This window comes from Thermobia domestica, chromosome 11, assembly GCF_964235325.1.
Source record: "Thermobia domestica chromosome 11, izTheDome1.hap1.1, whole genome shotgun sequence".
NCBI classification, from domain to species: Eukaryota; Metazoa; Arthropoda; class Insecta; order Zygentoma; family Lepismatidae; genus Thermobia; species Thermobia domestica.
In genome coordinates, this window is record NC_137464.1 from 253,310,316 (window position 1) to 253,337,459 (window position 27,144).

The 27,144-nt window shown below is 37.0% G+C and overlaps 1 protein-coding gene across 1 annotated transcript; it reads left to right on the forward strand.

Moving 5' to 3' along the window:
- Window positions 1-1,093: 1,093 nt before the first annotated feature.
- LOC145663804 (uncharacterized) lies at window positions 1,094-25,421 on the forward strand. The gene is made up of 4 exons (XM_081729892.1): window positions 1,094-1,205; window positions 10,976-11,055; window positions 21,704-21,883; window positions 25,085-25,421. The coding sequence occupies exons 2-4, from the start codon at window positions 10,984-10,986 to the stop codon at window positions 25,349-25,351; spliced, it is 519 nt and encodes a 172-aa protein (XP_081586018.1). The 5' UTR covers window positions 1,094-1,205; window positions 10,976-10,983; the 3' UTR covers window positions 25,352-25,421.
- Window positions 25,422-27,144: the final 1,723 nt, after the last annotated feature.

Below are 27,144 nucleotides of genomic sequence, written 5' to 3' on the forward strand. Positions count from 1 at the left end.
TAAACGGTTTCCCCTTTTATATTTTGTTGTAACTCTGATAATAACAGAGTTACCCTACGTCAGGGGACTTTTGAGACACCCTGTGTAAATGTGTGTGTATGTGTGAAAAATGAAACGATTGTATGTCGCTCACTTTACTCAATAGTATATGGTAAATTGTCCATAAATTTCAATATTGTACGTTTATAAAATATTAAAGAAAAGAATTATATTTTGCTGTCGGGATTCAGCATTTGTGTTATGCCTTTGAGCCATCCTCTTCTTATGCTATAAGAATTTTATTCTCCAGTTGTGTGTGAGAAACGTTTTCCAAGGTTACTATTTATCATTTCGTATTTTACTTTTTACCGACAATAATTTTCTTCTAAAAATATATTATCCTCTTGTTGGAGTCCTTTAAAATATATATATATATATATATATATATATATATATATATATATATATATATATATATATATATATATATATATATATATATATATATATATATAAAAGTTACTACTGCATTAGCATGCATGCATTTTTCGGTAGAAATCGTGATACTCATCACTGATTTCAAATGATTCATTACTCTACTTCCCGTACGGAGAGAATTTTGTTGCTGTTGATGAAGTATATTATATATATGAAAAATTCAAAATTTTCTTTATCCCTTTTCAAAAAATCATTGTCAAAAATCCCACAAAATGGGAATTTTCTCAGGGACTGGCATCACTGCCTCAGCAGCTGAGTTGTTCTGTTCTCTGGTCAATATGCAGCCAGCCTAACAGATAAAAGAGGAAACCACCCACGTCTCTCCTCCAAACGTTCCATTCTCCGTAATTTAACGTACGACGTAACGTCCTCCATCAGCGACCTGACAAAATAGTGATTCATTACGAAGGTACTATCTCTTTACTCTGTCTTTAAGATGATCTTAACTTTAAACTTGTATCGCTTCCCACAAAAATACAAAATAAATAAATAAAACAAATCCAGCAAATAATTGTTTTATTGAAAACAAAATAAATTAATATATATTCGTCGTAAAATCATAACAAATATTTAAATAATATTAACGTTTTCCTGTAATTCCAAGAATATCTAATAACTGATTTTTATGACATCACCAGCTGATATCTTATCACTAAGATAACAACTTCACTAGAAACAGCAGAAAAAAATCAGTGCCAGCTGCATAGTGAATGGAACCAAGATTACAGGTAAATATAAGTTATTTTAGCAATGATTTATGTTTTTACAACTTAATTTAAAATAAATCATAAAGCAATTACAAAATACTGTAATTTTGAACTACATAAAAGAAAATTACTAAACAGTTTACTCTTGACAGATCCAGAGATAGTTACATCAAAATGCGACTGTCAGATTTTTGCCCTACAGAACAAGTGACATTTGCAATCTGTGACCAAGCTCGTAGCTCTGGGCGTAGCTCAGGACCAAGCTCGTAGTGTCAGGGGGATTCAGACCACTTTCAGCCCCCTTCTGAAACTTTCAGTTTGTTAGCTCTAAGGTGAACTCACGTTAGCTCGCCAAAAATTATCTTAGCTCCCTGTGGTTTAGTGTTTGCGCTACAGGTCTATGTGTGACCCTTGCTCTTTTCATTTGATTGTGGGTGCAGAGTGCCTCATTGGTAGAACGCTTACTTCTGGCAGGGGTCCCTGGTTCGATCTCTGGCCAAGTAAGTCTGTGGTGGACAACATTGTGTCCTTGAGTTTTCTCGATGTACCGGTACTCCCGTTTCCTCCCATTGTATAATTCCACCAATTCTTCCATCATCATTCACTTGCTTTAATCATCGTCTCCCTTCGCCTAAAGGGCATATTCGTGGTACCCTCAAAGATCTCATTTAATTTTCTTCCATTGATTTTTCTTAAAAATAAAAAATAATCGTAGGGTCGCACACGATCTACAGAATATATTTTCCTGTGTACACCTTGGGATCCAGATTTATGGCCGACGTTGGAACTTGGAATTGAGAAATAAAATACTAATTGATACGAGGTGCATACAAAAATTACATGATATTTTGCCATAGTTCAGAAAAGCTAATAAGGGTAGATTAACCCGAGAAAGCCCAGGGGGTGCCTCAGAGGCACCCTGGTCCACTTTGAATGCAATTATTCTTAATAGATATTTCGTCGCGTGTCTTCCGCTTTAGAATTCTTCTATTTCTTTGGAATATGTCCCCTGATTGAGTTGTTCATACATTTTTTTCTTTTACTTCAGAAAAAATAGTTATTTTGTATATTGACGTAAAGGCCCAAGGGGTGCCTCGGAGGCACCCTGGTCAATTTTTAATGACATTATTCTTAATAGATATTTCGTCCCGGGTCCTGCGCTCTAGAATTCTTCTCTCTCTTTGAAATACACCCTCTGATTACCTTTCCTAAGCATTTTTTTTACTTTGCCTCAGAAAAAATAGCGTTATTTTTTACACTAACGTAAAGGCCCAAGGGATGCCTCTGAGGCTCCTATTGAAGTATGTACTTTTATAATTATTTGATATTGTTCATCGTTTATTACCATTCACAAATGATTTCATAGCAAAGTAGTGACTAGCTTTCCTATTAATGACGGAAAATACAAATGATCGCGGTAGCTTGAATATGCATCAGCGAGCCTCAGAGGCACCCCTGGGTTTTTTAAGGGTAAAATTAGTATGGGCTTTCTCGGGTTAATAGAACTGCATATAAATTAACTTCATACTTTAAGAATTAATTGTGCTAAATTTCAAGCTTCTAAATATATTCGTTTTATAATAAACTAACTGAAATATGCATTCTTCGCATTGGGACTGTATTGGGAAGTCACCGCTAATGGAAGTGTCACCATTGATCTCAGCGACCGCGAAAACTATGGATTTGACACTAATATAGGTCATTTTGGATTATTTTTACATGTCTTGGTATCCCCCGGTGACCCTGTCCCGCAGCCGAATGGGGTGAATTTGCAAGTTAATGCGATCGGAGGTTCACCATTGGTCTCAGCAACTGTAAACACTATGAATTCGACACTAATATAGGTCATTTTCTACTACCTTTACATGTCCCAGTAAACGTCCTCCTCCCCGAGGCCCCTGGTTCAAAATTTTAAAAAAAAACACTGTCTTGGTCTGGGGTCTGGAGCCAAGAACATTTTTTACACAATGACTGTGGTAATCGTAATATTGACTCGTGATATCAATATATTTACGGAATATATTATATTTTGTTGCTAGTTAACTTGGAACATTGAAAGATTTTACAACTGATTTGAGTATTTCTATAGTTTTAATTCATTATAAACATATGAGGAATTAACATTTTACTTGGAGCTATAAGTGGCTACTTTATTGGTTGAAGCAGAAAACAAAAAAAGTTCACTCCAGCGGAAATCGAACCCGGGACCCTTGGCACGTGAGTCACAGATGCTACTGATTTTGCCACGCCGTCACTTGACAAATGAGCGCAACGTACAACATATGTGGCGAGTCGAAAACTTTAAGACGCTTTTTGTCTGCTATATTAGCCCATTGCGCTTTCCCAGTTTGCAATATGAACACTTTAAATGTGCACTATAACCTTGCAAAAAATGGCCCCGAAGTTCATTTACCAAAGTCTGCTTTCTCCTTGTAAGATTTCAATTGGCTGTAAATAAGAGTGGAAACTGTATTGAAAAGTGACCGAAATATATAACTCGAAAATTAAAACTAGACCAACCCTCACTTAGACTATTTTAACACAATATAAAATAGGAAAATAAATTTTTCTTTCAAAATTTTTTGTTCTAATTTTGGTGAGTTTTCATTTTGAACCTGCTATAAAGAAAGACTTTAATTTTCACAATTTTACGTTGTCTCTTAAACAAAGCTACAGAGATTGATTAGTTTAATTTACCAATACGCACTAGTGCAACAGTAAAATGAATTAGTTTTGAATTCTCGTCCATATAATATTTAGTGAACATTCCAAACACTAAAATTATCACTAAAACAAATAGAAGAATAACTGTTTTCATTATAACTTAAATTTATGTTTGTGCTACAATACAAACTGATTATTAGATTATAAGAAACTAGCAGCGTTCACCCCGCTTCGCTGCGGTCACCCCGGAACGCAATAAACTTTGTTACTTAGATAATTTTTACTTTTTCGCTTTCAAGTGATATGATAAAAACCATAGAAGATTGCAGTAAATCTTAACATTATATCGCCTGTCATTTATGTTAATCCGCCCCGCTTCGCTGCGGTCATCCCGGTGCTGGCATATTGTAAAAGTGTCTGTAAAAATAAGCAAATCAATTAAAAAATTTTAAACAGAAGATTCAAGCTATTTTCCGCTGTATATCGCCTGTCATTTATGTTAACCCGCCGAGTGACACGGTCATGCGGGTTGCATATAAATACGTTTATTTTTACCTATGATGAACTAATAACAAAGGATTTGTACGTTATGGACACTTGAATGGTCAATTATCTCAAGACACTGGTAATTAAAAATTAAAGTGATATGATAAAAACCATCTAGGGTCCAAATCCTAATAACCCCCCAAAAATGAAAGAAATTGGTTCAGCCGTATTAGCGTGATGAGCGGACAAAGGATTTTGTACGTTCTCTTTTATATATATAGATAAAATCAGGCTTTTCCAATATTATGTACTTTTTGGACTGCGTAGGGTGCACAGCAGCGTTACACACCTCTACAAAATTAGGCCTATCTACTGCAAGTACAACGATAACATTCCACACAACTTCAGCTACTACTGACTGAAGACAATAGACTCGCTAAATGAATTATTACTTGGAGGCTGTGTACTCTTATTGTGATCATTTATTATTATTATTATCATTATTATTATTATTATTATTATTATTATTATTATTATTATTATTATTATTAAAGTTTTGAAATATTTTACGTCTTGCTTATTAAATATTCGTCCAACGTGCTGGTTGCGCCCCTAGTCCCCGACCTAGTGGTAAATGCAGCCCTGGTCATGATAGTCCTAGGATTATGTAAGTGCACTGTGCATTTCAACAGAGTTATGCTAAGAATCAATGAAGGAGGATCAGGAAAAGCTCATTGCTAGTTTAAAACTTACATGGATAAGCGGTTACCTCATGGCCCTTTGGGGTGGGAGACCAGGTTCGACTCCCGGCGTGAGCTCATCTGGTTCAAATTCCACGTTAAGCTGTAGGTCAACGTCTCATATAGCCTCGCTGCTGAAAGGAGCTAAACTAAAGCAAATCCAAATTCTATATTGGAATATATGGATTAGATACCGTCCAAAGTTTTCACTATGTTAACGATTATACACTTATACACAGGGTGTTCTGACACCAAAACAAGATGAAAAGCAATTATAAATCAACCTCGGTGGAGAAATGCCTCTTTTCGGCGAAAACCCCTAAAACTGTCATAGGCTTAATTTGAGGGTAAGTTAGATTGAAGTAGTAAGAGTCAGAGGAAGTGTGAGCTGAGAATCGGTGTGACTGGAGAATTTATAACGGCTTTATAGTGAACGTTAATGAGGTTGAGAGGTCATAAGCGGTATTGTGTTGGAAAAAGAGAGAGGTGGGGAACAGGTACGGATTATGAAATTGAGGGATAATGATCGATCGTAGAGTTATGTGGCCATGAAGAACGTGATCTTTAAGTAGACTAAGATTGAATTTAGATTATGTTTCGAATGACGCTGAATCCCTGGAAGTTTCTTAGACTTCCAAATTATGCTACGCACAAGTGTCGTAGGTCTTGGAGAATGATTATCTTCTTCTATCCGTCCATCTGTCAGTATTTTGACAGGTATCAGAGATAGCGATAGATTATTTTACACACAGCTATTAAAAGCCACATTAACTGATAAAAGTAACTTATAGACTTCTTTAAAAATAAATAATTTTAAGGTTAGGATAAATGCGAGGATTAATAAAAATAATATCCACACTTTCCTCATAACTCTCTTTAAACTGCGAGATTGTCTTTTGCCATCACATGTTATACTCTGTGATGCATTTCTGTACAATGATGTGCAAATCTTAAGGACGCTATGACAGTCCCATGTACCAACCTTGAACCCTACATAGAAAGTAGTCCTGCAGTATGGACGCAGGAAACAACAGAAAGAAACAAGTGACTAAAACAAAAACTGCACTTTTATGTATAGATAAAAATTACATTGAAAGCACTACGACTCACAATGCCCCTTCTGAACTTACAGAATAAATGAAATCGTCCTTAGCACAGTACGTAATCACCAAGGATACTGATGCATGCTTTGCACTGTGTTTTCATGCTGCGCAGAAAGTTGGAAATGAATTGTTGCGGTATGGAGTTGTATTAGTCCACCATAGCCAGTGTATGTGGACGTGCTGCTAGACGTCTGCCCATAGCATTCCAAACGCGTTCGATGGGATTAAAGTCGGGGAAAGAGCCATACCAATCCATTCACCGAACATTCGCTCCTTCCAGGGACCCCACTGCCTGCGCTGTTCGATGCAGTCACGCATTATCATCCATAAAGAGGGAGTTGGGTAGCCTGGATGTTTGGAAATGTGCACATGGAGAATGAATACACTGTCACAATAATTGGTGAATGTACCGCGTTCAAAAATTGAGAGGTCGGTGTATTTTCACGCAACATTATGCTTTCCCACACAAGAATACTGGACCACCAAAATAATCATGCTGACAATGTTCTGGGTTCACTTTGTGTACCCAACTTTCGCCAGATGAGTGTACGTTCAGAATTACAACTCAGACTGAATCTGCCCTTTTCGGAGAAAAGAAGGCTACACCCATCCCTTTTCGATCCAGTCCTGATGTTCTTGTCATCATCGCAAGCGATGGCACCAATGTGCGGGTATCAATGAAATTCAACGTAATAGCCATCGGGCAAAGAGACCATCTCCATTAAGTGGACGTGCCACTGTGGAGCGTCAGATTGGGCGATTTGCAGTTCTCTTAGAGATGTGTTTGTAATTGCACCCGCTGTTTGACATCGGTCCCTTCTTGCCTATTTCACAACGCAAGAAACGCCGTTGTCAACCACATGTCCTTTGCACAGCATTGCCTGTGGTTTGGAATACTAATCATTCATGTGAAACGATGCTGTGGTCAATACCGAATTCCTGAGGCACATACCTAACACTTTGTCCTTCTCCCAGTTTCCAGATAATTCTTCCTCTTGTAAAGCCAATCAAATGTTATGTCAGAGCCATGTTGTAATACCACCACAGCTCTCAGACTGACATACACCGTCTCATGCGTGTCATTTAACTGCTTCGTATACACGTTTGGCCCATTTGGCGCCACGGTCATGCTGACGTTACGCTATGCAACGTGTTGCTCCGTGTACACGTGTGGCAGACTTTGGCAGTATGTTGCCTTGCGTTCATTCATTTCACTCGACTACACAATTGTTTATGTTACTTTATCTCTCTTGTTCTTAAGTTTTGCATACCAGTGTAGTTATATTTTGAAGGTTTAACCATAAGTATTACTTTCTTTTTTTCTATTATAGAGTGACCGCACCGTTAGCAGAGTACTCCAAAGAAGACCAAAAAGTAGTGATCAGATTTCACTAGTTTGAAGGCGTGTCAGGGTCCGAAGTCATCGCAGGCTTACAGTACAATACGGGGGTATCGTTCTACCCCGCTGAATTGTGTATGAGTGGATCGAGAAAGTTTTAAAATAGCCGGAAAAGTGTAGAGCGGGACGCCTATTAATCTCTACCAGTAACACGGATACTTAAAAAGAACTCTGGAACAGATTCAGGCTGACCACTAGTGATTACCTCACTAGTGAAGCTGCAAGTACCTCATAAATCAGTCAATGTTAGGCTATATGAAATTATTCACGGATAAACTGCATTCAATAAAATCTTCGCAACATATCGGTGCCAAAATTGGACCACTGGATTGGTGTACACTACCAGCGAAGCGGCCATAGTTACTCGGTAAAACAAGAAATAAAAATGGAGCAATTAATATCAAACCCTAGGAACAAAACAGCAAAAATGCCAAATTATAATATACAGAGCTTGAAGGCAGAAAGTGATGACGAATGTGTCGGTATTTTTGTATTACCTTGTATTAAACTCTTTCACCTGATTTTGATTTGCAACAATTAGCTAGTCCACCACGTTGGGCTAATGAGTTGCGCGTGCGCCTTTGGTGCACTTACTCCCTGGTTCGATTCCCGTTGGGCACGAAAAAACATATTCAGAATCATTCACTTTCAAATTATCCATCCCCTCTAACCTAAAAAGGGCATAAACGTAAGACAAACTAGAGAAAAAAATAAGATGCCTCAGCATTCAGCTTCTTAACGGGACTTCTCAAATTTCTCTAGTTTTCTTTTGGTGCTGATGTAGAAAATATATTTTTGCTCGTAACTTAAAATAACAATACCATATTTTGCAATAGATTTTCAAAGTAAGCACATGGCACTTTAAAAAAAAAAAAAGTTACTATGAACATCAATGTAGTAAGCTCGAATGTCGATATATTCATGTAGTTGAGGTCGTTTGATATCTTATTATTTTTGTAAATTAATTTATTAGGTACAACACTATACTAGGATCGAGAAACATGTGACCGGGGCGTGTTTTGTCGACTGAGATTCGACTGCATTTTCATGATGCAAATCCTTGCCAGTATGCTCAATTTGTAAGAATAATAATAGAGAAGTGGGACACAAACATGAGACCCCCCCCTAAAAAAAAAAAAAAACTTCGAGACAATTAGGTAGCGAAATCAAAATTTAGGATCTATTTGTATTATATATTTCTAAGAAGTAACAAGTATATACGTTACTTTCCATTGAAAATTCTCTGCGTGATATATATATATATATATATATATATATATATATATATATATATATATATATATATATATATATATATATATAAAAAGAACGTTATTCAATTCGAATCAATCCCTCAACCTGAGATATTGAGAAAATAATGTTATTTCGTAAGCTAACAAACCACGAAGTTCTGGGATGTCTTTAAGCATCATCGCATTTTTCTATAAACAGGCAGGTTATCAGATATTATTTTACAGAATGGCATCACACAATCACCACAGTCAGGAATGTAAGTTTGTGGTCGTGAGTTATACTTATCGAAAATGAGCTTAAGCACAGACATGCTTTGCCCTTTTCTCTTTCGATAACAATTCTTCAGTAAATCTCAGCAATCATTTATTTTCCTTGTAGACTGATCTTAATTTTTCCTGAACCAATGCAGCTAATTTTATTCGTCCTATTGTCGCATATGACTAAGTACAAATGACCTTGCATCCCGTCCTCACAGTGTGGATTCAGCACGAAATCTTATTTAAGATTCCGTCAAGATTTTGATAATCCCAGTCTCTCTTTAACCGTGAGAAACAGGGGCGTCATTTAGGGGGGAGTGCAGGAGGGAACAATTGCCCCCCCAAGAGTTTGAGGAATACATATACTTTAATCGATTGTCTACTAATATACTAGTACAAAACGCGAAAGTCTTACGTCGGTGGTGATCTTGTCCCCCCAAGCGAAGTCCAAAATGACGCCCCTGGTGGGAAGTCTACACACACGAATTTACAGCATAAAAGTTGACTAAGGCTTTCGCTTGTAACGTGTTAACAGAACAGTCAATAACTGAGTTCTCAATGAATGTGCCAACAGTAAAAATCAATTCATACAAATGGAATGGAAAGAAGTCACGACGTCAATATTTCCGAATTGAATAGACTTGTAGAACTTAGCCACGCAAGACTGTATTCATTTCTTCATTCAAAAACTTAAATTCCCTCCGATGCTGACTCCGCATTAAACCATAATTATTAATTTATTCACAAACTTGAACTCATGGTCTAGTTGATATAACGTAATTATAGTTCTGTGGACAGTTCTTCGAGGTGGAAGTTTGACTGAAGAGTCAGAAATACACACTTTCTCCCTTCCGTCAGCTGACGTGAAACTGATGCCATGCTTCTTCCGTTCTGACTCAAACAGTTTAGAATTCAACTTCGTTTTTCTCCGCAATTAATCACCCTACACCAATGACCTTTATTACCTTTTTCGTTACTCTCATCTCTCATGCTGACATTTCGCCTGATTCTGTTCGTTTTTCCGTAAATGTTGTGTTTCAGAGCCACCATATGCGGCAGTCAACCTTTTCCCGCTCTGCCTACAAACATTATTTACTTGTGGAAGATGGGATATTCGGTGTTGCCAGTTAATGAAGTAATTTGTACTACATTATTATTAGTGTTGGTGCAGATTTACTGTACGAATCCACATATCTGTAAATTTTAGAGAACAAATTTGCAATAATAATTTAGTAGACCTGCGTGTACATAATCGAAATATGTTTTATTCTTGCCTGTGAGATGCATATCTACGTAGAAATACATTAATTGAAATCTAACCTATTAAGCATGGGTTCACTCATAAGATAGCCATTATAATATACAGAGTAATGTGAAGTAGTCCATGCTTTCAATACGAGAGTTATTTAAAATGTTAAATTTTTGCATTAATATCTTACTGTACTGTCAGAGTGTCATAATAAATAAAATAAAATTTTTACGAAGTAAAATACTATTTAGTAATATAAATTTTAGATTTGAAGAAAAATCAACAAAACCAGATCATTAAAATTAGTTTCTTAAAAAAAAAAAAAAAAAAAAAACACTTGAAACCATGGGCGGCGATTAGGGGGGGCAAAGGGGGGCAGTTGCCCCCCCACTTTTCTGAAATGGCCTATTAATGTATATAGTTTCAACAAGAGAAATTTGTATATTAACATTGATATACAAATATTCAGATCATGCCTTGCCCCCCCCACTTTTAACGTCCAATCGCCGCCACTGCTTGAAACAATTTCCCTACATAAATAAATTAGTTAAAAATGGCGTAATTATCATCTGCGTTAAGTAACTATTAAATTAAATTAATTTTCTGATTAATATAAGTTAATTTTCTGTGTATTTTCAGAGGACAATATGCACATTAGATCACTTCTAAGTGGCGGACGATGCCTAGCACCAACAGTCATATTCAAATTGATAGAACTCGTGAGTATAACTGCTTAATATACAACTGAGTCAAGTGTAAATATAATGTTTGTTGTTGTTGTGTTCAACGTTCAACGATTCTTCTCTTTAACAATCAACGAGACGGTCAAGAAGAAACAATTCATTGCCTTTTATAAAAATGGCTTATCCATTGCTCACATAGGGGAAAGCTGGTACTGTTTGCACATGGGGCAATATTTTTTCCCTCCCTTATTTTTCAAGATATAACATTGAAACTTCGTACAGTTATTACTGAGATTTTTTGAGGCTCTGTGGGTTTATACAGGGGCAGGCCAGAGGGGCCCAAAGTCGGGGAAAGGGAACTTTTTAACAAAAATTTCCCTTTTTTGCGAATTTTCTCCACTATGGTACACGCTAGAGACATGCGAGAAGTTCCGTTTGAAAGACTGGTTCATGCCAAAGAAAACGTACAATGACTTTAGAATAAATAGTGATAATACTGTAGATACTTTACTAAAGTAATTGACTAAAAATGTGTAAAAAAAATGAAAAAAAAATATAGAAATCGAGATGTTTTTGACACACGTCTGTTGACTCTAGCAACATGAGTCATACCTCATTTTCTTCAGCGTAAGGCAGCCTTTCAAATGGTACCACTCAAATTTCGCTATTGTGTACCTGTGAAGACAAAAATGGGGAAAAGGGAAATTTTTCCTTAAAAATACCTTTTCTCCATTTTGGACAAGATTTCCCCGCTTCTGGTACACGATAGGGAAATTTGAGTGGTACATTTCGAAAGCCTGTCTCATAACGAAACCAGCGAGGTACAAACCGTGATTCTAGGGTAAATAGTAATGTGTCAGGGATTTTTTGAAAAAACTTCTCAGATGTACCCTTTTTAAAACCTATCGTCCATGTTTGTTACGTCACAGCCCCCAGACAGAGCACGCGAGGCTGCAAAATGCCCATAAAATATGTTCTATGATGCTTCCATATTTGAATGAATGCAAAAACCCCGGTCTAAAAGGCTTTACTAGAGACTTATAAAGCAAATTCCGAAGGTCTACGCCATGGCACGGTGCAGAGATGGAGTGGGTCAGTGGGTCGGTGAGTCAGTGGGTCAAGTTTTCTGAGTGGGTCAGTGGGTCGTGGGTCAACAGCATGTGACCCACTGCGACCCACCGACTCAGTATGATCTACCGACCCTCTCTGCTGTAATGGACCACTTTGATCCATTACAGGAATTATGTGGTTTTGTCTATGTGTGCCCTTATTCTTTATATTAACCTATTTAAAATGTTATGAAATATTGTTATTGTTGAATTTGAGCAACCAATTATGCCAGTCTATGTTTTATGTGTTATAATGTTCCATTTTATTATTACTATTACGTTGTTCATTGTTTAGGTGCTTTGTACAGAAGCTTTGTCATCTCCGTGAATGCCATTTCTCTGGTTTCTAAGTACTGAAGTCTTGATGAAAAAGAAAAAAAATGTTAGTTCGGAATGAAAAGTAAATTGTGACACGATTAATCTTAAAATGTACTTGTTATACCAAAGTAGGTAATCTACAATTAGACATAGGAAAGAACTATACCTAATTTTGTGAATCGTATTATCAAATAATTAATGTTTTAATATAAATTATTGAGTGGCTGCGATTAATACAGTAGAAATGTCGTTCTAAGTAGCTCTTGTCCCTAATCCCTATATGTCGCTAAGCTTTATGCCTAAAATTTAAGTTACCAAAATTGAGTCCACAATTTATAAGATTGTATCAAGCAAATTTAGTTCGCTACCTCTATTATTTAAATAAAATAAAAGATCAGAAGCATTAAAGTACCAAAACTGAAAACTTGTTTCTCTAGTTAGGCTTATTTGTAGCAGCAATCTGATAATCAAATACTCGTAAAGCAAATGTCAGAATAGTAGGAGTTTCAACAGAATATCGTATATCAGAGTTGTCTCATCAACAGGGGAAAATTTTAATTAGTACGACGATAAATAAATGATAAAAGATAATGTATAAAATGAATATATGTATTGTCTACGATAATTGTTTTATGAAGATTACGAAGAATGAAAAAGTACCCGATTTGTTGACAATTGCACTCTGTTGTATTCTGTTATAATTTAGTAATTTGTTCCTACAATGAGCTAAATGTACATATGAAGATATGAATGTTTTAGATATGTTGCTGTAGATTCGCCGCTGAAACTACTGATGGTATCATCTCGCCTAAAGTAGAATATATATAAGTTGTTATAAAATTTGTTCTTCTGAAATATTAAAATCCTTATCTATTTCTTTAATTAATTAATTTGCTTGATATTTTACTGCTGAGATATCATATTAGTATAATCTGTTTACTTTATCTGCACCAACTGTACAAGAATCTGGATACCTGATATATGTGAGATACGTTAGAAGCGTTCTGGTCCTATATTACGTAGTTGAAGGATTATTTTGAAAACAAACTATTAAATGAATTGTTGTTGTGAAGCAACATGGCGACCCAAACAAATACTAATAGTACATTTTTCATATTCATACTGATAAACAAACGTAACCCATGAAAGAGAGGTGTTACACTGCTCACTGCATTGTAGACAGTATCTTCTGAAGACTGGTAAATTTGTCTCCGTTTTACTTTCAAGACCTTCATTTCCCTTTCTTTTCCACTTGTTTCTGTCTACTTACCTGAGGTGAGTATATCTAACCAAGTGAAAAAAGAACTTCAGGCACTTTTGGATATTGATATTTTTAATAGTAATAATAGCAATAGGACTTACACTACAACTTGGCTTTCGAGACCTGAGAGTTTTTAGAGCTAACTACTGGAAAAAATACATTTTTGAATCACTGTAATATATAAAGTATTATATAAAAGATTGAATGTAGCTGTGTGTGCCGGATCATCACGGTCAAATTGCAAAGTCAAATGAAATTACTTTTGGTATATAGTTAGGCCTTAATCCAAATTGGGATATTAAATTGCTTTTATTATAATGCATAATATCCTAAGGAGGTAGTGAGGATCCGAATTTTTGCGAAAAAAAAATGAGTATCTCGCAAACCGTTAAACTTATGGATCTGAAATTCAGTGTATTAACTCTTTATTGAAAATAAACAGAATGTATCCTAGCATTTTTTAAAAATTCTCCTTTATGTGGGGGAGGGGGGAACTTTCTATATATGGAAAATTGGTAGTGAGTTGGTTTGTAAAAATGATCGAAAACGATCGGTTATTTAAGAAAAAAATCAGAAACAAAAAATACAGTGCTTGGCTTCATATATCCATTGTTTTCTGCTATAATAATTGCTGAAGCTTATGTTTATTATATGGAGCACTTACAGCACAGGGCAATCAATCCATAAAGTTGTGAGAAAAATAGGCATAAAATTTGTATTGTAAGCTTAATTACACAGAAATTTGAGGTTTGGGTTGTACGCATAATTATATGGAAAATTTTACACTTTTTCCCTTTACGTTGGTCTACTTACTTTGATTTGGAACTTTGAAATTTCATCCTTTTTTCCACTGAAAAGTATTGATAATTCAACAAAGAAATAATTATACTATGAAAATTTAATTGAAATTCATCGTAATTTGGCCCATGGCAAACAGCAGTGTGGTAATTGAAGGGGAAGAAGGAGGGAAATTCTTATTCACCTCTGAACACTTTTCAGGACCCTCGTTCCCTTTCGCTTTCTAGAGGGGAGAGGAAACTTGGTAATGGCATCAAACCTTCATGTGCAATTACAAAAATTAAATTTATAAACAAATAATAAATCATCAAGCTATAATTGATCAACTATGCACAAGATTCCCTATCGAAGGTGTGGTAGATGAAGTTTCTGTTCTCCATGAGTCGACATTGCCAACTGACTTGGTCGATATGGAAAAGATGTTGTATGGCGATAGAGAGATGATACTTCTTGCTGAGTATTTCAAAACTGACCGAGAAAAATCATTATCAGACTTAAGTCTAACAAGTAGATTGTCGATGAGAAGTTGCAGAAATCGGGTAGAAGTATTATCAGTTTCCACGACAGAGTGCGAACGGGGATTTCCCCTTATGAATTTACAGATAACTGATATTAGAAATAGACTAAGTCCTCAAACATTGTCTAACTTGTTGTTCATCATTGTTAATGGCCCACCGCTAGACATGCTCAAAGTAGACGAGCTAGTTATTTCTTGGCTGAATGATGGACATCATTCCGCTGCGGATGATTTACCACCAAAAAGTTACCAACAGGAAATAAATACGATTTCAGATTTGTTTTAAGGTGGAAAATTACGAGTTACGGAAAATGTATACTTGTATTACTAATGGCTTATTTGTGTTATTCAACTTTGTACCTAATTTTTAGCAAGTCTCTTCTTTGCTTTAGGTAAACTACTTTGAATAAATATTCATAATAATTGCAATTATGCATATTTGTAACTTAAATTTAACGTGGTGTTTTAGTGATTACACAAATTACAATTATGAGCATGCTTTATGGAAATGCTCTCACAGAGGGTACCCGAGCACCTTTATACCCTATGAACAACTGGTTTTTCAGGTCTTTTGTGAGAAAAATAGTATGAACTGAGAAACCATAACCTTTTCCATATTGTACAGGGGTATTTCCCTGCGAATAAAAGTTTCTTGTGGAATGTGTTCAGAAATTAACACTTGTAAGAATACTCTCTTAGTACAAGTATATTTTAGGCACACACTAATTTCCCCCCCGCCTCGAACTGTTTCAATTTCCTCACTGACAAACACTTTACCATTTTATATCGTAAAGGTCAAAGCCACCGTTATTGTAACAGAGTGGTGCTTGAGCGGTTGACTAGAAATTCAAACTCCGATTAGTGACAATTTCACAGTCTTGTTTTATTAGAAGTGTAAACTCTTTAGTCAGTACAGAAGAGGCCGAGGATCGTGTTCAGAGTTAATGACGATGGATTTTGGTGAGTCTGACAAGTAACCCTTACGTTTGGGTGAATCGAGTTGCTGACTGAGACACATATGAGAAAGTAGTACTAAATGTGGACAGTATTTCAGTGAAGTTGTAGGTGCGAAGCTCCAGGGGTTTAGGAGATACAGCTACCAGAACATCACATGGAAGTACACAATAGTCTTCATACAGTTGGAGGTAAAAGCTCTGTAAGACCTCTTGTAACGACAAAAGGTGAATAACAAATATATGGGTACATATTAGGACTAGGGGGAAGTCATGTAGTAAGGGTATACCTGACGGCGGCCATCTTGAAATCCGCCATTTTGAATTAAGGTTAAGTTTTTAAAATAGGAATAGGGTCATGTGATACATGATTATGTATTAGTCCTTTACCCCACCTTGTAAATTTTGTGTTAATGATAATAATTAAATAAAAAGCAGGTGGATAAATATTAGGTCTATGGTAAGAGTTGCCTTGATGGCGGCCATGTTCAAATCCGCCATTTTGAATCAGACAAATGTTTTAAACAAAACGCATAATTGAAACCTTATTAATAGCAAATATTACCATAACTCCAACGGTATAACCATTTTTGCTTTATCATTAACAGGCACGTAGCCAGGATTTCGTAATAGGGGGGGTCCGAGACATGAAGTACTGTGATTATCATATCAGAGTTCGATTATTCTAAACTATTTTACTGGTAACATATGGTTCGTTTAGTCAGGATTTCGTAATGAAGGGGGGGGGGAGTTTGACACGAAATATTGTTGTTATCACATCAGGGGCTTGATCAATTTAAACTATTTTAATAGCAGCATATATTAGTTTGTTAAGACTTTAAAATTAGGACTTGTTAGTAAGTATTTTAGTAACAAACTATGAAGAAATCTCGAATAAAAGAATATTTAAAAAAAAAAAAAAGATTTGACATGAAAATGAAATTAAATCTTTAAGTTTTACGCCCCACGTCTATGCCGGTTAGGCTAAAGGAGACGGTGATGATGAGAGATGAGTGAAAGGGTGGAATGAAGAAAGTGGGAGGTAACGGGACAACCCCGGGAAAACCCACTAGCACAGTGTTTGTCCACCACGAAGTCCACACGGCGCGTACTGCTACCGAACCAGTGACCCCAAGCACCGGAGGTGAACGCTCTACCACTGAGCCACCGCGCCAAAATAAAAAAGGGAGAGATTAAAAAAAAAGATTTTACAATATCTACGTTCCTTCTTCTGTTCATCCAAATATAACAATTTTCCTTTCATTATGACCTCAGCTATTAAAAAAAAAAGTACGCATCCAATAATATCTTGTAAAATATTTTATTATATCTGGGTTCCTTTCTCTGTTGAGTCAAATGTTACTAGAACTTTCTTTCCACATAACTTTTTTTTTTTATTATTTCGTCAACTGCTGTTTGTTCCAAATGACAAGTTAAAGGAGCAGAAAACTGTTTCTCAAATAACATGTTTGATACTGCAGAGAAGTGATGATGAAAAATTATTTTTATTTTTAGCTTTTTTATTTTTAACGCTTATTCTTCCTATTATTTGTTTCTTTTTGTTTCACCCTTCCTGAATTTTTTTTATTTCTGGTCTCGAAGGGGGGGGGTCCGGACCCCCCGGACCCACCCCTTGGCTACGTGCCTGTCATTAACCAGCACAAAATTAAATGGTTAGCTCCTTACGACTACTGCTTTGACGGAATTGTTAACGACAAATGTGTCATGTGTAACTAGATTGCCTTTGTCAGATGTGCTCACTGTGAGCAGAGCATTTGTGCAAGTCATGCACTCCTTTCTGAACTACATATTGATTGTACTAATTGAGGACTTTTCTGGAAGAAAGACCCAAGTTCAATTATGACTCAATTCCACTTTGGTCATTTTTCCTTAAATTAGGAACTTCTTTATGCGATAACAAATGGTGATTAATGATAAAGCAAAAATGGTTCTACAGTTGGATTTATGGTAAAATTTGCTATTAATAAGGTGCTAATGTTAAGCGTTTTGTTTAAAACTTTTGTCTGATTCGAAATGATGGATTTGAACATGGCCGCCATCAAGGCAACTCTTACCATAGACCTAATATTTATCCACCTACTTTTTATTTAATTATTATTATTAACACAAAATTTACAAGGTGGGGTAAAGGACTAATACATATGCTGCAGTAATATTTAATTTCCCTGTAACTTTTTACCAATTGCGCGTAAATCAAAATTAACGTCACCGTTGTTCTTCTGATTAAATTTCCGCCTTAAATCATGTATCACATGACCCTACTCCTATTTTAAAAACTTAACCTTAATTCAAAATGGCGGATTTCAAGATGGCCGCCGTCAGGTATACCCTTACTATATGACTTTCCCCCTAGTCCTAATATGTACCCATATATTTGTTATTCACCTTTTGTCGTTACAAGAGGTCTTACAGAGCTTTTACCTCCAACTGTATGAAGACTATTCTGTACTTCCATATGATATTCTGGTAGCTGTATCTCCTTAAACCCCTGGAGCTTCGCACCTACAACTTCACTGAATTACTGTCCACATTTAGTACTACTTTCTCATATGTGTCTCAGTCAGCAACTCGATTCACCCAAACGTAAGGTTTACTTGTGAGTAGGTCAAAGTGGATGAGAGTGGTTTATGGTGGGTGGTGGGTCACGGTGGGTGGTGGGTCAGAGTGGGTCACCGTGGGTGGTGGGTCATGGTGGGTCACAGTGGGTCATGGTGGGTGGTGGATCAGTGGGTCGTGGGTCACGGTGGGTGGTGGGTCAGTGGGTCGTGGGTCAAGTTTTCATTGACCCACGCCAACTCTGGCACGGTGTTGTGCGATCATGATTTAAAAGAGTTAAACCAACGACAGTATATGATATGTGCGACCTTGTCTATCTGCTTCAATTTTTGCACAGCGTTTATCTTAAATGCACGTAGATGCAGTTTTTTTTTTTTTTTTTTTTTTTAAGCTGTGTGTGCTGTTGTTTTTGGTAAACTTGCTTGTGCAGCAAGATTAAGAACTGGCTTTCTAGCTGATTACGAAATACGATGCTCAACGTTATGAATCGTCTCTTCTGTAAGAACGTGGTTGTCTGTTGCGTGGATCACGTACAGATCCCATTTCGCGAAATTTTTTTGTTACTAATCGCTGAATTGTTGATATTTCAGGTACACGGCTATTTGAAAATCTTTCTCGAAACAATGCTATCGCATTAGCACACGACTTTGATTTAAAAAAAAAAAAAAAAATGTCCAACAATAAACACCGTCTCCTCTGTGGAGTACCTCATGCTAACAAACAAACCTCTCACTACCACACAACACGAAACAAACCAAGTAAGACGATGAACTGTACACTTCCTGTTTACTTCTTCCCTTTACCAATATTTAGCCTCTTCTTACAAGGTTGCAGGGTGCATTAAGTTATGCTATTCTCCTAATTTTTTCAATGTTCTTATTTAGTGTTTTCAATTATTCCATGTGGAAAACAGTACTTAAACACACATGCTGTTGCACTTAACCACAGACAGTGTTGCCAGTGAATAGTGTAAAACTTCAGAAATCACTTTTTCGCGGATACGCCATTAATGGCAGAATTCTTGACAAGCTGATGGTGAAAATGAACCGTTCTTCTTCGACTACGATAACTACCGATCCAACCCACAAATTCGCGCCGAAATTTGTGGGCTGCACGTCCAAGCACATGTGTGACATGCGATTTACCTTTTTTTTTTCTGTACTTTCACTTACATTTGGCAACACCACATGTACACACGTTGACTTCATTAGCTGCTTTTATGTTTAAAAATATCTAGTATTATTTATACATGTACCGCATTCCGTTCAGAAGTTAGGCTATATCTGATTCCAACTTGCGTTTTAAATGGGACACCCTGTAATATATCCTACCACACTATTGTTCTAATATTTTACGTTAGTTTTAATATCTATTTTATTTTTCTTTAATCCGTAGTACCTGTATTCCGCAATTATCCAAATAATAATAATAATAATAATAATAATAATAATAATAATAATAATAATAATAATAATAAACGAATAACCTAAAGACAATGAAGAATACTAAAAAAACCGACAGTGAGCCAGGTAGTATCTACAAAATGCTGTTAAGTAAACTAATGAAGTTTCAAACCTTTCCTATTAGACCAGAAGTTTGGGTGCGCAGATTATAGCGTCATGAATATCGGACACCCAAATTTATACATTATACGGAAGTTCTTGAAAACAATTATTACATCATATAACACCATTCTGCAGATACTACCTAGTTCACTTTCTAAATTTTTGATATTCTCCATTACCGTTATTCACTAAAATAAAAAAAAAAGGAGTGGTCTTAGGATAGTGCCTTAAAGGATGACAATATCAGGAAATAGGCCTATAGTATATTGTGGCTGCATAAGACAACTACGACATTTTTGCTTGCTTTATTATTAATTCAGTTAGCTACAATTTTAGAAGAGTTTTGCCATTTTTAGCGATTTTGTGTACATTTAGTTATATATTCTAAGAGCACCTGGTGGCAACACTGACGCCAATCTTGGTATGGTATTCCCACCAGAAGAAGAATTGAGAAGATTGAAATGGCGACAGATTTTTTAAAAAATGAAATGAAATCTTTAAGTTTTACGCTCCACGGTTATGCCGATTAGGCTAAAGGAGACGGTGATGATGAGAGATGAGTGAAATGGTGGAATGAAGAAAGTAGAAGGAAACGGGAGAACCCCGAGAAAACCCACGAGCACGGTGTTTGTCCACCACAAAGTCCACACGGTGCGATTTGGGATCGAACCAGGGACCCCAAACACCGGACGCTCTACCACTAAACCACCCTGGCGACAGATTAGTCGGGAGTGCGTGAGTTTTAAGAATTTTTATTTTATGCATTCATTTTAGACTCCGTAATATTTCATATGAAGACGCCGACAATATTATTTTGCAATAATGTTATGTCCATTATTTGCAAGGATTCAAAATATTTACGAACAAATAAAGGTAGTAAGACTGAGACTTCTAGAAGAATCCAAACATGCTTACAGAAGCAAGACTAAAGAAACAAACTACAAGATATTACAGTAATGACCGATTATATTTTCAAAACCTTTTGATATAATTGTAAACACGAATAATTTTTAACATTTTTGTTTTAATTTATAGTAGTGGTTAAGTTGTGTGTTTGCAATATGATAATGTTTTAAACTCAACACACTCCACTAAGTAACATTGTTAGTATTATGGACAATAATATGGTATGATTTACAGGACGGTCACCACCATGAACAATATATTAAAACTAACTAATATGTACCATATTTAGTGATACAGTTACCTTGGACTTATGGTGTGCAGCTGGAATATTATACTTTGTAGAGATGCGTACGAGACAAGATTTGAGGCTGTCTCGTCTCGAAAATGTGCTGCAAAAGTGTTGTCTCAACTCGAAAAATGTATTCTTTATTGGAAGAGCTGTGTCTCGACTCGAATTGTGTCAGAAAAATTCTGTCTCGACTCGTCTCGTGCGCATCCCTAATACTTTGTAAAAGGATAACATACAAAAATTAATAATCCCACTAGAGAGCACGTTATCCAAAAATTCTCCGTAAATCTCGAATTATTACATTTAAACAAACTATGAATATTTCTAATATTATTAGCAATTTTAGTTACAAATGGAAGATAATAAAATGTAATGTTTCTTTTTTTTAAAGACCCTTTCGTGCGTATGTGTAGTGCTGGTTAGCAATCTGGAAGTTCTAATCACAGTGATCAACCACAGCGATAAAATAGTCCAAATATTTGTTATATGCACAACCTATGGAGGATATGTACTCATAACATCTGTGATACTGCTCGAAAGTGCACTCAATTATCCGTTGTCAGTGGTAACAGTAAGTACAATATCTTTTTCATTCAAATTTTTCAAGTTTCATTTCAGCGAATAGTTTAAGTTTATCCCGGCCACCGAACACACTCATGGGTCAATCCATGCTAAGCGGTCGAGAAAAAAGAAAAATTGCCGCTCGACCTTCTCAAAAACACATCTATCTTTTTCATGAATGTTTATCCTATATCAGGGTACTTTAAAACCACAATTAATTGTTTTTACATTCCATGGCGACGCAGCGGCTGCCGCCATTTTTAGTTTTTTTTTTTTCGATTTTAGGCGTTTACGATGATTTTGAATATTTCAGCATGTATTTGTCCTACCTAATTGAAAATTGCTGAACGTCTCCAAGTCATGGAGAGCTAAAACTTTGATCTCTTAACATTGTTACCTAAATCACTTGAAGGGGGTGAAATCAGGGCCTACAGTAGTAACATTTTTGGACATTGAAGACGTGTTTGGGAAGAGGAAGCAACTGTTCCGGAAGTTGTACAAACGAAAAAATTTTGCGGTACATTTCGGCACAAACGTAGCACAAATGATTAGCATAGGTTTTCTTTAGAAATTCCAAGGTTGGGGGCAGACGTTTCCCCAGCTTCCCCACTTTAAAACTCTTATAACGTTGTTACAAACGAAAATTTTGCGGTACATTCCGGCTCAAACCTAGCACAAACAATTGGCATAGGTTTTGTTTCGAAATTCCAAGGTTGGATGCTACCGTTTCCTCAGCCCCCCCCCCCCCTGCACACACACACATTAAAACTCTTATAACTTTGTTCCGGAAGTAGCACAAACGAAACTTTTTGCGGTAAATTTCGGTACAAACATTGCACAAATGATTAGCATAGGTTTTCTTTCGAAATTCCAAGGTTGGGGGCTGCCGTTTTCCCAGCCTAACACTTTAAAATTCTTATAACGTTGTACCGGAAGTGGTACAAACATTTTGCGATACATTCCGGCACAAACGTAGCACAAACGATTGGCATAGGTTTTGTTTCGAAACTCCAAGGTGGGGGGGGGGGGGCGAAATGCACCTCAATTTATAGTTCTTATACTACAGGGTTTTCATAAAGTGTGGACGGATTTAATTCGCTTATAATTTACATAAAAATGATCATATTGAAATCAAATAAAGTGCAAACGGTAGCGGAAGGATTAAATTTTTACCTGTAATCTGCACCAGTTCAGTTCATTCACCGCCACACCCCCAACTGGGCGCCATTTACGATTAGGGAATTTCTCGTCAAGGAACTGTCTCACCTTGATTGCATAGTGAGGGGGTGCCCCGTCCTGTTGGAACACGATGTCGTTCTGGATTCCACGTGCCTCCAGTTCCGGAATGAGGTATTTCTGCAACATATCCAGGTACGAATTTCCATTCACGGTCTCCTCTTCAAAAAAGAACGGTCCAATCAGATGATCATAGGACAAAGCGCACCAAACTGACCCTTGCCCTCCCTCTCCCTGTCTCAACGTGTTCAGAGTTGCCGCTTATCTAACAGTGTTGCCAACTAAAAATTTAATCCTTCCGCTACCGTTTGCACTTTATTTGATTTCATTATGAGCATTTTTATGAAAATTATAAGCAAATTAAATCCGTCCAGACTTTATGAAAACCCTGTACGAATCATGTAACACTAAGACTTGAGTGAATTACTACCACTTCCGGGTTTAGTAGATAACTAAGGTTAGATATGGAATTAAATCTTAGGATGCTGTATTAATTCCAAATAAACGCTTCTCGCTACATATCCCCGTTTTTGGTCTCTGGTAATCAGGCCCGTATTTCGGTAAGTGTTATTCTATGCTCGAGCACAGGGCGGCAGATATTTAGGGGGTGGCAAAATTTTGGAATTATTTCAAAGATTCACAATAAAGTAATATTTAAAACTAGCAACACGCCGAGTCCAGCGCAAGCGCAAGAAAATATGTTAATGTGTTTAAATCATTCGAGTGACAGTAGTTACTAATTAGCTACTTTATCTCATTATTTTTTTTTAAAAAGTCATCTTCTCCCACCCGCACCCTAAGGGGTGAGGATGAACTTGAACATCATGAAAACTGGTACCGTTAAACTCAGCGCCCTCGAAAACTATGAATTCAACACTAATATCTGTCATTTTCGATTACTTTTAAAATCTGGGGCCGCGGTGGCTCAGTGGTAGAGCGTTCACCTCTGGTGCTTGGGGTCCCGGGTTCGATTCCAGCCCCCGCCAAGTGAACTTTGTGGTGGACAAACACCGTGTGCGTGGGTTTTCTCGGGGTTCTCCCGTCTCCTCCCACTTTCTTCATTCCACCATTTCATTCATTACTCATCATCACCGTCTCCTTTAGCCTAACAGGCATAACCGTGAAACGTAAAACTCAAAGATTTCATTTCATTTTTTACTTTTAAAATCTCACCCCCTCCCTGGGAAGTGAAGTATGACCTTGAAGTTGAGTTGGTTTTGAACTGTCACTATTCATCTCAGAGACCCCTTAAAAACTATGAATTCAACTCTAATATTGATCGTTTACGGGAGGGGGTGGCAAATTATTTAGAGCACAGGGGCCCACAATATATAAATACGGGCCTGCTGGTGACGAACACTGAAACAAGAAACAGTTGACTCATTCTACTTTGAGTTTAAATATATGATTTAGAAAGAAGGTAAAACCATCATTGGAATGTTGAATCGACCCCAAATAACCGCTTCTCGCCATCTATTACTGTTCTCGCTGATACCTCTCAACAGACGGACAAAGCCGTACTATAAGGCTTCGCATACTTAGACACAACACAGTTTTCACGTCTAATGGCTCAGTAGTAGAGCGCTTACCTGTGGTGCGTGGGGTCCATGGTTTGATCCCCAAACAAGTAAGTTTGTGGTGACAACATCGTGTCCGTGAGTTTCCTCGGAATATCCCCGTTTCCTCGCACTTTCTCATTCCACCAATTCTTACATAATCATTAGCTTGCTTTAACAACCACCTCCCATAGCCTAAAGGGCATAATTGTAAGACGTTAAACGGAAATATTTCATTACTAATAATAAAGACAGATACGAACTTTTTCAATTTTGTTTTCAAGAAAAACTAAGCATTTTTAATTCTAAAATTAATTCTGAGTTCTGTATATCTACGAGGATACATTTACTAATTTGAATTTTTATTGATCTTTATTTATTTCATTTTATTTATTTATTTATTTATTTATTTATTACAGTATCTTGCGTTTACATGTATGGGAGCAGTCCTGTTCACCGCAGCTGGAGGAATCACCTTGCATTCATGGATTGAGGCCCAAGGAGAATACACAGAAGAACATGAGGTACCAGAACACGTGCAGCTGGCCAATATTTCAGGGATTTTTGCATTAGTTGCGGCTCTTGTATTTCTTGTGGACGCTATCCTTACGTTATATAACATAAAGCGGGAAAGGACTGGCAGTACAACTAGCACAGAAACGCTTACCAGACGACAGTCTACTTAAGTCAATAAAGTCATGTTACATTATACGAAGTATTATGACATTTTTGGAAACCTCCGAAATAAATTTGTTAATAGTGAAAAGTGAAATGTTGTACTGAAATAACAATTCTCTGGAGGGCATTTATTGCTATATTTACTACACATTCTATGCTACTTCAACTTGAATTTACAGAGAGAGAGAGAGAAAAGAAAAATGTATAATTAGACAATGGAATCACGTAAGTATTGGAGTATGGAGTCGCTCAGCATGTATCAGGGCGTCAATTCAGACTTCGCTTGAGGGGGGCAAGAGCACCACTGACATAAGACTTTCACATTTCGTACTAGTATATTACTAGACAATCGAATAAAGTATATGTATTCCTCAAACTCTTGGGGGAGGCAATTGCCCCCTCCTGCCCCACCTAAATGACGCCCCTGGCATATATTCATCCATTCATTGTGCAACTGCTTGTTTTAAATAAAGGTGAAACAGTTAAGAGGGAGTGTTATTTAAAATTTGCATATTAATAATTGAAACAAACCCTTTGTCAAGTTATGTTCGACAAAGAGAATTTCCTTTACTGCAAGGATGTCGAAGATTGTTCGCACGAATTTAATTTTTCTCGATTAGTTTAACTCGGGAGTTTGAAAATATACCGCTGTGTCACTGCAAGAAGTTCCTTTTAGCTTCACTAGGTGTCGCAATCAATTTATACATTCACACTGCCATCTACTGTCGTTTCACTGTTACTACGTACGTTTGAACCAGGGAATTATTATAGTCGTACCTTTGTCAAGTGCAAGGGTTACAGACATTGTGGGAATAAGTGTGTTCTTGATTTGGTTTGATTTTCAGTTTAGCGTCTCTTTCAGCAGCGAGGCTATATGACACGTGGACCTACAGCTTAACGTGGAATCCGATCCACATAAGCTCCCACCGGGAACTGAACCCAGGTCTCCCAAGACAAAGGCGCTAACCGCTTAGCCACGAGGGAGCTCTGCAAATGTCTCGTGATCATTTTCTGAATGGTGGTTCGGACAGTACAGATGGAAATGAATCCCCTTCCACAAGGGCGCCGATTTCTCTGTAAATTTGGGAGTGGGGGCACTCAGACGCAGAAGACAAATTGCATTCAAATTATGCCAAATATTGTATATTCATAAATACACTAGGGGGGCCCACATGAACTTTGAGGAGGCCCAGGCCCCCTCGGCCCCCAGGATCGGTGCCATTGCCTTTTCATACTATCGAGTATGAAAAAAATGTAATGTTTCAGTCCACATTTATGCCCTTCAGGCTAAGGGAGACGATGATTTAGGCACGTGAATGATGATGCAGAATTAGTAGAATGAGAATGTGAAAGGAAACAGGAGTAACCCGAGAAAACCCACGGATGCGATATTGCCCACCATAAACTTCCTTGGTCGAGGATCGAACTGGGGTCCCCATGCACCAGGGGTACGCATTCTATCCTGAGTCATCGTGCCTACATCTAGTGTTTGGAATGTAACATGCGTTATTGTCCAAAGAATCATCTGTCCCTATAACTATGTAATCTGTAGTACGGAAAGACGATTCATTTTTATCTGTGCTCTCCAAGTGATAACTCAGCAAATTATCACGAGAATTACTTGGCAACACACTTTCTCCCGTCATGTCTGTAAAACTGAAATGAAATCTTTAAGTTTTACGTCCAACGTTTATGCCAGCTAGGCTAAAGGAGACGATGATGATGAGAAATGATGCAATGTAGAAAGTGGGAGGAAAAAGGAGAACCCCGAGAGCCCCCCCCCACACACACACACGGTGTT

Coding starts and splice junctions, on each gene's coding strand:
- LOC145663804 (XM_081729892.1), top strand. CDS start 10,984: ATGCACATTAGATCACTTCTAAGTGGCGGACGATGCCTAGCACCAACA. Junction 11,056..21,703: donor TATTCAAATTGATAGAACTC/GTGAGTATAACT, acceptor TTTTTTTTAAAG/ACCCTTTCGTGCGTATGTGT. Junction 21,884..25,084: donor ATCCGTTGTCAGTGGTAACA/GTAAGTACAATA, acceptor TATTTATTACAG/TATCTTGCGTTTACATGTAT.